The sequence below is a fragment of the Octopus bimaculoides genome, chromosome 9 (assembly GCF_001194135.2).
Source record: "Octopus bimaculoides isolate UCB-OBI-ISO-001 chromosome 9, ASM119413v2, whole genome shotgun sequence".
NCBI classification, from domain to species: domain Eukaryota; kingdom Metazoa; phylum Mollusca; class Cephalopoda; order Octopoda; family Octopodidae; genus Octopus; species Octopus bimaculoides.
The window spans coordinates 29227107-29241215 of NC_068989.1; the positions used below are offsets into that span (position 1 = coordinate 29227107).

Consider the following 14109-nt stretch of genomic DNA (forward strand, 5'->3'; position numbering starts at 1 on the left):
GTACGACGCATGTGTACGAACAGCCATGCTACATGGCAGTGAAACATGGGCCGTGACTGCTGAGGATATGCGTAAGCTCGCAAGAAATGAAGCCAGTATGCTCTGATGGATGTGTAATGTTGTTGTGCATACTCGACAGAGTGTAAGTACCTTGAGAGAAAAGTTGGACCTAAGAAGCATCAGTTGTGGTGTGCAAGAGAGATGATTGCACTGGTATGGTCATTTGGCGAGAATGGATGAGGATAGCTGTGTGAAAAATTGCCACAGCCTAGCAGTTGAGGGTACCTGTGGAAGAGGTAGACCCAGGAAGACCTGGGATGAGGTGGTGAAGCACGATCTTCGAACATTACGCCTCACCGAGGCAATGACTAGTGGCCGAGACTTTTGGAAGTATGCTGTGCGTGAGAAGACCCGGCAAAACAAGTGAGACCATAACCTGTGGCCTTTACCAGGGGTGTAGCCAACCCACTTATGCATACCTTTCCTTCTTTGGACACAAAACCCTGCTTGCAAAGACCTGTTGAGGCAAGTGAAATCAAAATCGAACCAAATTCGATGACTGGCACCCATGCCAACCTTCCTTCATTGGACACTAAACTCTGCTTGCAAAGACCTGTTGAGGCAAGTGAAATCGAAACTGAACCAAATTTGATGACTGGCACCCATGCCAGTGGAGCTTAACACCATCCGAGCGGGATCACTGTCAGAGCAGCAGTCTGGCTTCCGTGCCGGTGGCACATAAAAAGCACCATTTGAGCTTAATCGTTACCAGCGTTGATTCATGGTTCCAATCTCATAATGATTGGAAATTAAACTGTTCAAAACAATGTTTTTACAAACACTGGAATAAAATATCAAGGTTTTAACACATTTTACTTTTCCCAATGTAAATTTTGACACCATAACAATATTTAGTCTATTCCACAGATATATCAAAGCTTTTTTGCTCAATTTGATTAATTTCTCAAGCATAAATTGCTGACGACCTGTTGTCAATAGAGTCTTCAAATTTTAATAAGTTTATATGCCTTACAAGATGTGAGTCCTGATGTTTCAAGCAAAACCTTCATTAGAAAGAACATTTATATTTTTTTAATGTATAAAATACTGCTGAGCAAATTTTCTCTCCAAAAATATACTTTGTTCAAAATGTCAGCACTCATGTCTTCTTGTGGCATCAAACTCTATTCAAATTTGTAAAGTTTACTAAATGATTTTTGTCAATATACATTACCTCTCGTTTCCCCTATTTTTATCTCTTTTCAACAGAAGAGAGATAAAAATATTTAGAAAGCAATTTATATGGCAACTCTTGGGTTTTGTTTCAATCAGGTCACACCACATGTCACAAGTTGTGCTATTGTTTTGATTGGCTGGAGGTCTGCCACATAAAAATAATGCATTAGGACATAAATATTTGTTTTTAACCTGAAGATATAACTATCACCAGTGGTCATCTCTGTTTCAGTTATTAATTATTTTTGACAACAATCACATCCCTATGAATACATCAACGCTAACAAATTTATGTTAGTGGGCACACACCAATTTATTATCATTCCTGGTTTACTTTAATTGTTCTACAAATTGATTTATTTCAACAACCATTATTTTAAAACTTGTCTAAGATCAATTTGTAAAAAATAATCCATTGATCTAAAATCTTCCAACATAGTCTTTCCTCAGTCCTCTCCTCCAAAAGGTGAGACCAATGTGAGACGGAAATTTTTATTACAATATATAGTTAAAAAGTTTGTTTTGCAACTACATGGTCATTGGTTCAGTCCAACTGTGTGGTACTTTGGACAAATGTCAGCTACTATAGCTCCAGAACAATGAAAACCTTGGGTGTAGATTTGGTAGATGGGAACCAAAAAGAATCATGTCATAAATGTGTACGTGAGTGTGGTCTTGAAATTTAGTACTAAATGTAAACAAACATACCATAATACAAGTAGTGTGGTGCATTTTAATTTTCAATGAAACATATCCAGACAATAATACTCTAGAAATAGGTCAGAGTTGACAACAGGAAGAGTGTCCAACCATAGAAAATCTGCCTTGAAAAATTTCTATGCAGGTATGAAAAAGTGGATGCTAAAACAATGATGACAGATGACAATACTGCTGCCAATGGGAAAAAAACAGAAAAATTAGTGTTTATAATAATGTCCTTTTAACAAACTCACTAATACTTAACAAAATATATGATTGACAGGGATATTTGTCTGGGCCTATTGAATGTCATTGCTTATTGATTTGATGATAGAATGTGAATGAATTGTTGTTACAAGTAAGAAAGAAAAATGGACAGACTTCTGCTTTAAGCATGACATGGAACCCCTCATAACTCTTTTTATTTTTTGGAATTTTCAGAAAACTTTTGTGGATTTGTATTCTACACATGAGAATTCACATGATTATGAAAACAAGAATTTTTTTTTTTTTTTTTCCAAATTTAAATCAAAGTTTAAAATACAGACAGTCTGAATTTTTTTACTTAAATCTCAGCAATAGACCATTAAATATGTTTATGGGAGAAAGATATTAAAAAATATTAATATGTCATACTGACAACCAAATGAGGAGGGTATGAGGCAGTTGTGAGATGTGCTAAATAATAACAGCTAAATAGCCCTTAAATCACAGTGATTTTTTTTTTACATAGTTATATAAATTCCCATGTATAGAACAAATTCCCAAAAATTTTCTGAAAATTCAAAAAAATGAAAAAGTTACAAGTGGTCATATGGTATGCTTAAAGCAGAATACCACCAAAAAATGACAAACATTTATACAACAACCTTTACTAAACCAAATATGCATAAACACACACACACAATGATAATGATAATAAATAACACTTGCCTATTTTGGCACAAAGCCAACATTTCTTTTTGGGAATAGGGGTGTAAGTCAATAATATTGATCCTAGTGTTCAACTGGTACTTATTTTATAGATCCTGAAAGAATGAAAGGCAAAGTCAACCCTGGTAGGATTTGAACTCAGAATGCAAAACCAGAAGAAATACTGCAAAGTATTTTGTCCAGTGTGGTAACAATTCTGTCACTTTCATCATCATCATCATTATAATTTAACATCCATTTTCCATGCTGGCATGGGTTGGATGGCTTGACAGAAGCTGGCAAGACCAGGGGTGCAAAAGGTTTCATAGTCTGTTTAGGTTTGGGTTTCTACAGCTGGATGCCCTTCTTAATGCCAACCACTTTACAGAGTGTACTGGGTGCACCATCACCAGTGCTTTTTACGTGGCATCATCACCAGTGCTTTTTACATTGCACTGTGGTTACAGCCTTATATAAAATAGTAGTAATAATGATGATGATACACATACATTATATGCAGATAAATCATTGTTTTATCAAATAATTTTAAATCATTCTAAAATAAATTAGGATAATCACTAAATTTAAAGGAGCTCCCATCAATTGAATTAACTGACATTTTGTAACACTGTTTTAATTTTTAACCGAGTAACCATAGTGTAAAATCTTTGGATGCACACACATACACACACACACACACTATATTATCTTTGTTAAGTTCTATCCAATCACAATGGACTTCTTCCAAATTCAATACTAAATAAATCTACAGGAGTAGAATTTAAAAAATGTGCATGTGTATCATCATCCTTTAAGATCCAACTTCTATGCTGATATGGATTGGATAATTTGACAGTGTCTGATGAGACAAATGACTATATCGTGCACCAATGTCTACATTGGCATGGTTCCTACAGCTGGATGCCCTTCCTAATGTTAACCACTTCACTGAATTTACTGGGTATTTTTTCATGGCACAAGCATTAGTGTTGATTGCCTTATAAATTCCAAGACAAAGCCTAAACAGAGAATAAAGGAGAGAGTGGGTGATCATTTGTTGTGGTGAAATGAAAGATTATAAGTGGAGAGGATGGGACAATATGAAAGGGGACAGGAGAGAAGGAAGGGATTAGTGAAAGAGCTGAGAAAAAGAAATCGAGTTGAAAAGGTGGTAAGGAGAGTTGTGTAAAGGATCAAGTATAGACAAGCATGAAGGAAAGGGGGACAAAGAAGGGAACAATAAACTAGCTGAAGAGGAATCCTAAATGACTCATTGAAGTCAGGAGAGGATCATGCAGGTAACTCAGAAGTGGTGATGAGGAGTTGAAGCAGCAATGAAATTGTGGTGGAGGGAAGTGCTGTGAAAGAAAAGGAGGTGGAATATATAGATTATTAATATTTATGCAAAATACAGGGTGCATAAGAAAACCTAAGACAAATTTAAAATAGCTAAATCACTGTTTTTAAGCCTTTAGCAGTAGAACATGTTATTCTCTTAAGATACTGAAAGGTATTTAACTTGATTTTGTCTTAAAAAGAGATTTATAAATAGCAATGGCAAGTTATGTCTTATGATTACGTCCTGTCTCTATCATTCCTGATGTCTCTATACATCTAATTAATCATAAGTGTTTACTAACTTACTCAAACTTTTTAAAGGCATCATTATCAATACTTAACCTTGGTTTTTTTTTCTTTCGTTTTGGACAATTCAATCTCCAGTTATCAGTCACAAGATGTCACATTGCAAGGGCTCGGAATGAGATTAAACTCATGAAGTGAGTTTAGTACAATATTTTTTTTTTCTAATGTATTCAGATTCTTTAGCAAGTGACTTGATTTGAGACCATGCATTAATCCTTTAGTGTTCAGATTAATCTGTTAAATGTAATGCTTGTTTGTTCACATTATTTTGAATTATTCAGATTCAAGAGGAGTGTCCACAATATTTGCTTGTAACTTTGTTAATTTTTTACATAAAAATTTGAAATTTTGTCAGTGAGTACTTATATACCAGTGGTTTATAATTATGTAATTTTAGCTGATTGAATTTGACTTTTATGGGCAGGTAAATTTAATTAACAGGTGTAAAAGCAATAACATTGTGGATTAACACTAAAATTAACCCAGATGTCAACTACCAACAAGTTTGCAACTTTTCAAGATTAATTTGAATTAATTAAAATACAGGTACAATCGGTACAAGATTTTATTTTCTCTATATTTCATTAAAAAATTTTCATTGAAAATTAACTTCAAAACTCTTTTACTAGTCAATATACCATTGGCTATGTACTCGTATACAATTTAATGAATACGTTTACATAACAGAATGCATCTAATAAAAAAATGCTTGTTAACAGGTGAGACAAAGATGAATACAGGTGTGTAACATACTGAAAATTAATATGTATTTCTCACTTTCACATATTATTTGTAATAAAATGAAAAGAATATATGATAGTATTACTATCAAACAACAAAATATAGTTATTCCACATTTTTATTGTGAACCCTTTACAAAGATTCATAAATATCAATATCAGATTCATCTGAAGACAAATTATTGTTGCTTTTGTTTATATTTTGTACATCATCAAGAGTAAAACCTTCAAAGTCGGAATCGCTACTTGCTGAGACCATATCATTAAAAACTAAGATGTACACTTCTCTTTAAACGTTGAGAAAAAAAAAGTCTCAAAACTTTCATGGTATTTTTACCTGAATAAAGACAAGAAAGGCTTTATCTCACATTATCTCAAAGCTACAAGAATTCAATAATGTGATTTGTTTATTTTTTTAGCAATTTTGTAGTGGAATCAGATACGCCCAGATTTGGCCGGTTCAAACAAATAAAGGAGAATTTTCAGCTGGTTTTGGCCAGTCTGAACACTAAAGGGTTAAAACAAGAGCAATTTCATCATGGAGCAGCTATTTTAGTCTTACAAAAGCATATAAAAGCTATTAAATTCAATTGCCATTCATTTTCTGGGGGAGGGGTCAAAATTTTTATTGCACACCTCTAGCTGGAAACAGTTCCATTCCAACTGAGTTGCATAAGAGGAATTGTATCAGTACTACGGGACAGTTGTGTGGTGAGTATTTTGCCACTATAAGAAATAAACAAAAAGTGGGTTTAACATTTTCTGTGTTTTATTAACTGTTACAGACAAGCAGCTTAGCTGTTTTTGAGATAAAACATGATGCAAGCTGTTAAGTTGGAAATAAAAAATAACACTGTTTCCAAATACGTGTAGTTTTCCTGATTTGCAGATAGGTTACCTCCATAATTAAGACTACCTGTACTACTACTACTACCACCACCACCACCACCACCATACATACATACATTTTACACACAAACACTATTTCAAAAAGGAACAAAAGAAACAACATAAATGCATTCCCCTCCTGAATGTTTTTTAGGACATGAGGTTTCCATACATCCTGTTATTTTTCTATCTATCCTTCCACATACCTTTATGAGTATTGCCTTCTCTAAATACTATCTTTATCAACAACTATTATTACCTGACAACATAGTCACTCAACCTGCTAGCAACCAAAACACCTTTAAATAGCATGCAGCTATATTAAAAAGGGAATAATAAATAGCATCCTACTATATTAAAAAGGGAATAATAAAAGACTATGCCTGAAAAATTAAAAGCAAGCATGATCACAGCTGGAAGAATTTTGATCCTGAGTCTGCTTGACTAGGTCTCACCTGATGGCTAGACAATAACTAGTAAAAGTGCTCAAGAACAATAGAAATCCTGGTGCCAGATATTATCCAAAGCACAGATGACATCAATGATAACTTCTTAGATTACATTTCCTACTACTTACTAACATTCTGAAAAGGTAAAGTATAGGCTGCCCAGTTTCCTTAAGTCAGTTAGTGTGTGTGTGTGTGTGTGTGTGTGTGTGTGTGTGTGTGTGTGTGTGTGTGTGTGTGTGTGTGTGTGTGTGTGTGTGTGTGTGTGTGTGTAGGTACAGGTGTAACTGTGTGGTAAGCAGTTGGTTTCCCAACCACATGTCTTTATGTTGTATTTGTCCAGCAACACTGCTTGACAACCAGTGTTGATGTCTGTTCTACTTGTCCCCACAACTTCTTGGTTTGGCAAAAGAGACCAATAGGATGAGTTCCAGGTTAAAGAGTAATAAGTACCGGGGTTGATTTGTTCAACTAAAATTCTTCAAGGTGGTGTCCCAACATGGCCACAGTTTAATGACTCCAACAAGTAAAATTGCATGTGTGTATGTGTGACACCTTGGGAAAGTGTCTTTTACTATAGCCCTAGGATAACCAAAGTTTTGAGAGTGGATTTGGTAAACAGAAACAGAAAGAAATCTATTGTGTGTGTGTGTGTCTTTGTACCTCCTTGCCTTGGCAGTTGACACAACTGTTATGTCACAGTTGTGAGTGACACTCATTTAAGTGGTATCTTTCATTTCCAATCTTCTGTGTAAACATGTCCAGCGATGATGAAGAATTACCTTGCTTAGAAACAGTTATGGGTTGGTGACAGGAAGGTATAAGGCTATAAAACTCTGATTCAATGAATTCTGCCTGACCTGTGTAAGTATGGATAAGTGGGCATTAAAAATGATACACATACATAAAACAAATAGATAGATAGATAGGCCAGCAGACAGATGGACAGATAGAGAGATACATAAACTGTATAAAAAATCCAAGCTGGATCTTCTGTAAGCATTTTAGTAAATATTGGCCAACAAAGTGTGCATCTGTAGATGGTTTCTCTTAAAGAAAAAAAACCTATCCATCTAAACTGAAATTCTAGGTCAAATAGATTGTCATGTAGTATGAATATATTAAGTCAAAGCCTGGAATTTTATGATATATTTAATCCTTTAATTATTGTCACTTCAACACAACATAGGAAAGACATTTCATGAATATAAATATATCAATATAAATATAAATGCATTCATAATATCATACTAATACATCTATTATGGAGGGAGAGTGCTAAGCAGTGATAAGTAAAATTGTAATGTTATTTATTATCAGTCCAAATATGCTTGATGCACGTTCGAACTAGGGTACAAGTTACTCACTGCATTTTGTCATGGAGAATATATCTCACTTGTTGACAAATGGTGTGTATATACCTAGATCAGGTTGCAGCGCCACCTACCTAGACTGTGAGATGCTAGCATTTCAGAGTAGTTATCTCCTATTCAGTCCTTAGGTGGACACTAGGCAGATGACTTTTAAACTTAAAGAAAGGATAGATGTGTGTGTTTGCACACGCACGCAAGCACAGTGTAACTGATAACTATAGCTTCTAGCAATAATATCAAAGTACAGTTGATAGATATATAGAGCATTAACACTTAAGTGCATTACAATGCCATTATTTGAAATATGTTCTCTGTACTCAATGATACAAACCTTAAATGCAATGTTTTCTTAATAGGTCCTGAAGAGTAGTGCCTATCATGCTAGAAAGAAAGTGAAGAGGTCACACTCTAATTGACATAGAATGTGAAGTATTAGGTCAAACCATTCAAAGATATGACATATCTAGCAAACTGGAGTTGGAGTTTTGTTTCAACAATATCATTTGATTGGCTCTATTCATTGCTGTGGTAGGAAACAACTTATTTTGCATGTAAGTGCAAGCAGTTTTTCTAATTTTTAACACAGGTTTGAGCAAATCCAGAATATCGTTATGGTACTGTTTTGTCAAACAGAAGAATTGATAATTGTTACTAAAATTGGAATAGTAGTCACAGTCAGTGTCAGCATCAATTAGATTAGTGATAGGAGAAGTTTATCCAAACTTCTATTGTTTATATTCAATAGCAGAATGTTCAAGGAACCCACTAAACCCATGATACTGCTGGCCTCTTTATCACTGAGCGAAAAACATAGCCTTCTACTCCACTGTTTTGAATGGTTACAATGAGGGAAGGGTCCTACCTGTGAAACATTTATTCCAACACTTCAAGAATCAAATATCTCATGGAAATCAATAAAAATGAACTTAAAAGCATGGGGCTATTGGGTGGGTAGATGGAGATCAGAACAATTTAGAAAACTAAAACATTAATTTAATATGAAAGAAATTAAATTTAATTTTAAGATTGAATCATATTACGGAGGTGAAGATAACCCTCATAGTTAAAAATACACAATAGCGTGTATACTATTTGAGTTAGTTGTAAAGTACCTTCCAAAAACTTTTTCCACTTACTGATATCGGTGATCAGCACTTACATTATTTTTAGAAATCCTTTCACAAATTCATAAACATATGAAACTAGAAAGTAAACTTTAATGAGGGTTTGGCTTCTTTCGTCGGCCCCAAACTTGTCGAGTCTTTGTTCACGTAATTGAAAAGTCATTTCTCAATGGTTCACTGTTTCTTGTGTATTTCAAATTAAATTGTAAAAGTAGTGATTTTAGGAATATAAGCTACAAGAACGATGTTATTCATTCAATACTGAACATATGGATAAATAACAAAATCCAACTTCAGTCTTTTGTGATAAATATGCATATTCTAAATACTTGTCATTCTTAATTGATATCAGCATTCAGCTGATTGCTAAGCCCTGAATTTTAGTACACTCACGGTAAATATTTTAACATACAAAAGCCTCAATAATATGTATCTAAATGATGAATAAAAAAAATAATAATAATTTCCACAAATAATGGACGTTATCACAATTAGACCCTAAGAGGCACCCGACAGTGCAAGGCCAGTGGTCCATTTTCATTTAAGTGGGCACTGCTTCTTTCCACTTACAAGGACGAATAAGCAACAGTAATACAAAAAAAAAACACCTGCTCATGAGAATTATGAATCTTATGTTAACTTAGCACAACTCCTCATCTTGCATATGATGCGCCATACACAAATAATTATTAGCGTAACTATAGAATTTGTATGTATGCGTGTAAAAGACTAATCAATACACGGTTTCTCCCCAGTATTTTATTTATTATAAAAGTTTTACTTAACTGCGCGCTTGTATCTAGTCTTCTTTAATCAGTTTTTTTTTTTAAAGTCGTTAATTTTGTTTGTTATCATGAAATCGTTATTATATCGGTAAACACAGTAGAGAGCCAAACTTATTTTTGATCCCACCTCTCTATCGCCAAATCCAACAAAAGTTCACTTGGCCTTTTATCCTTCAAAAGAGAGGTCGATAAATAAAGTACCAATAACGTATACGAATCGATTGATTCAGCTATATCTCTCACCGACATATATCTATGGCACTATAGGAATAGAGAAATGATGAGGTAGGATCCCTGCTAGTGGAATTTTATAATTCAGATTTGATTCCGGTTGAAGCTAAGTGGCTTCATTTACGCCAGCCAATACCACCCCCTCTAAAGTAAGAGTCCCATACGAGCGCTTGTGCCTTTATAGGAAATTAATACTTATGTAGAATAAAAGACGCTTTGGTGGGGGTTATAGATAATGATGAATTTATTATATCACAGGAGGAACTATAAATATATCATACATGACCATAAAATAATTAGCAACCCAGCATTAATTATAAAAGTATATATTTATAAAAGCAGCCCCTCTTTCTTTTTACACAGGAATGAACTTCACTACGGACTAACAGAAAATTGAATAATTTAAAGAAAATCATTAGTTTACAAGTTTTCTTTCATTTTTTAAATATTATTCTTGAATAGAATTTGAATCTTCCACTAAACTATATTCTTGAAAGGTTACTATATGTATGTATATATATGTGTGTGTGTGTGTGTGTGTGTGTGTGTGTGTGTGTGTGTGTGTGCATACACAATATATAAAGCAAAAAAAAAAAAATGAAAAAGTGAGCACATGTAAACGTGATGAGAGAAGGGAATAGTTAGAGTATATTGTGACACCTATTTTTTCTTTGCTTTTTGGAATCAAAAATGGTTTGGGACAATGTTCAACAGGTTAGTCACATGAAATTAAATAGGAAATCTTAAAAAGTCAACAGACAGACATTTAACCCGAAGAGAAAACGAACTTGCAATTTATAAAAATCTAAGCGATGAGTTTTATCTGAAAAATAGATTAAGACAAATCGCAGTGTGTAAACACGCGCGCGCGCGCATACACACGACATTCTTTTTCTAGCTTTCGAGTTCCCTTTTCCTCGCCTTTCTTTAATTCATCATCGGTTATTTTATACAGGGACAGAATCTTACCTTTTTTTCTTTTAAATCTCATCATTCTAGAGCTGACAGTGTCCGAATACGATAGTATTAAAAATAACAGAATCGGTACACAACATCCAGTGTAATTGTGTCAATGAGGAGAGATCCCCATAGTTGCGAGAAATTGTAAGCAGCTACAATAAGAAAATATATCCAGAAAGCCTACTTACTGCACGCGTACACGACGTAGGCACAGACAGAAACATACAAACACTCACAGAGCGACACACATTTAAAAGTAAACTTTCATTGAATCATTGAAAGCTATTCGCTTTCTAAAATTGCAGTACGACGGATGCCTGTCAATCTCTAGTTGAAAACCACACCCACTTATACTGATTGGTCAGATACTGTCATGTGATGTGGTGGAACTCTATAAACACGATTGCTATCACTCGTTCACACACACACACAAAATAAACAACCAACCTTGTCAGATATTTTCAATGTTTGTTGTTTTGTCATCTTTAACAGCAGGTGTAGCGAGCACTTCTGTTATAAGAATTCATTAGGAATGGACAAGTTTTCGTCATACCGTCCACATGTAACTTATCACATTTCTTTTTACCTTCCTCCCCTTCTCTCTCTCTCTGCTATTCAGTTTATCTCCACTTCTCTCTAACTTCCCCTCTTAAGCAACTTCGTGATTGTCACATTTTATATGTTCAGAGCGAGATCAAAGTGAAAATATCACAGAGTTGTAACTCCGCAATACCACATCAAGAGGTTAAAATAGTAAGGGGAATTTAAGTGAGCAGATGTGGAGACAATAATTCATATAGATAGTTCTGCAGAAGAACCTTTCGAAGTTAAATAAATTGCGGCTTTGTCTCATTCACACAGTTATTTAATGGATAGCATTTTGCTCACTGTGCGACTTACTAGAAATAACAGCCAAATCTCAGATAACTACCCAACCTATGGGTCTGTACAATCACCGCTGTTAAATCTGCGACTTAGGTTATTTGCAACATGTGCAAACATAACATTTTCAATAAACTGATGAAGTAGCGATGACAACCTACCATCGATGGTGTCCCTTGTATTACTCAGAAACGAAATACAACTTTTTATACCTGTTTCTAGTTGTCTTACAATAGATCTTGAACCATATGTTAATCTTTGATGACGCAAACATTAGCAACAAACAAATTTTTATTGCTTGGTAGAGGAGATTCATCAAACAGAGCTGAAAATGAAAACAAAAAAATGGGGCTTGTGTTCGAAATGTACCATGAGAGAAGGTGTGAGTAGACATTTGAAAGGAAAGTTTGCTTGTGAGTATTTTGAAATGTGGGATACATACAAAATGTGGGAAAATACCGAAAGAAATTAGAGAAAGACCGACAAGTATATAATTAAATGCCTTTAAAGAAAATCATAATTCTTTTACTTGTTTCAGTCATTAGACTGTGGCCATGCTGGAACTTGAAATGTTTAGGCAAATAATCGACCCCAATACTTATTTTTTAAGCCTGGTACTTATTCCATAAGTCTCTTTTGCCGAACCGCCAAGATATGGGAATACAAACACACCAACACCGGTTGTCTAGTGGTATAGTGTAGTGGTGGTGGGAGCAAACACACACACACACACACATATATATATATATATATATACACACGACGGGTTACTTTCAGTTTTCGTTTACCAAATCCACTCACAAAACTTTGGTTGACCCACAACTACAGTAGAAGACACTTGCTCAAGATGCCACACAGTTTGACTAAACCTAGAACCATGTAGTAGGGAAGCAAATTTCTTACCACAGAGCCACGCCCGAGCCTATGATAGAATTTAAAATATATAAATCAGAAAAAATTGTTGAAAATACTGAAAATCAAAAGAGTTGGACAAGTTAAATGATGAGTTCCAATTAGAACTTCACTACAGTTACGTTGTGTACTTCTTATGATACTCCACTAATTCTAAAAAGAAAAATTATACAATTTACATTTATAACTGTTCATGTAATCAATTTACGAGTCCATTAGGTCGAACCTATATTTAAAGCAAATATACAAAGGCAAATTCTAAAGTTTGTTTGACAGAAAATTTACACTAATACTAATATTACAGGCATCAGGAATGTGCTAAAATAATTGTACAGTTCTTTACTTACAACAAAAGTCAAAATATCAATTATAGACGATATGAATTTCTTAACTTTACATTAAAAGTACAATCTCAAAACAACAGTTGTGTGAAATATATCAAGTTGAAATTGCAAATGATTTGTTTAGTGAAAGTAATCTCTCTCATCAAACTATTATTAAATAATTATATATATATATATATATATATATCATCATCATCATCATTTAACGTCCGGTTTCCATGCTAGCATGGGTTGGACGATTCGACTGAGGAATGGCAAGCCAGAAGGCTGCACCAGGATTCAATCTGATCTGGCAGAGTTTCTACAGCTGGATGCCCTTCCTAACACCAACCACTCCGAGAGTGTAGTGAGTGCTTTTACCGGCACTAGGGCCAGTCACACAGTACTGGCAACGGCCTCATTCAAAAGGTGTTTTTTACGTGCCACCTGCACAGCAGCCAGTCCAGCGGCACTGGCAACGACCTTGCTCGAATGATTTTCTAACGTGCCACCAGCACAAGTGCTAGAAAGCGACGCTGGTAACGATTACACTCAATTGGTGCTATTTACGGGCCACTAGCACGGAAGCCAGACAGCTGCTCTCGCAATGAACATCCTTTGACAGTGCTGTTAGTGCTCCACTGGTGCAGGTGCCAGTCATCGAATATGGTTCGATTTCGATTTCGATTTCACTTGCCCCAACAGGTCTTCACAAGCAGAGTTTAGTTTCCAATGAAGGAGAGGTTGGCATGGGTGCCAGTAGTCGGATTCGGTTTGGATTTGGTTTGCAAGATTCTTTATGTGTGTTTGTGTGTTGAAGCATATTCTGTTGTGTCTGGGGAGAGTAATTTTCTTTTTGTGCCTTATAATTTAACACACTTACTGGTAAAATTTCCACTTATTTCTTATTTTTATTTTCCTAAAATTTTCATCGCGACTTGCAACCTTTTCCAT

General features: G+C 34.8%; 1 protein-coding gene across 6 annotated transcripts in view; it reads right to left on the minus strand.

Annotated features, from left to right (window-relative positions):
* LOC106869710 (phosphatase and actin regulator 1) overlaps positions 1-14109 on the minus strand; it is a 389302-nt gene that overhangs the window by 244641 nt on the left and 130552 nt on the right. Inside the window, exon 1 of one of the 6 annotated variants that reach the window (XM_052970520.1) lies at positions 11048-11388. The exons of the other annotated variants lie outside the window; for them this stretch is intronic. Coding sequence (XP_052826480.1) covers positions 11048-11072 — 25 coding nt within the window. The 5' untranslated portion in view covers positions 11073-11388. Of the gene's footprint in view, positions 1-11047; positions 11389-14109 lie in introns of those variants that run through there. 6 annotated transcript variants of the gene reach the window in all.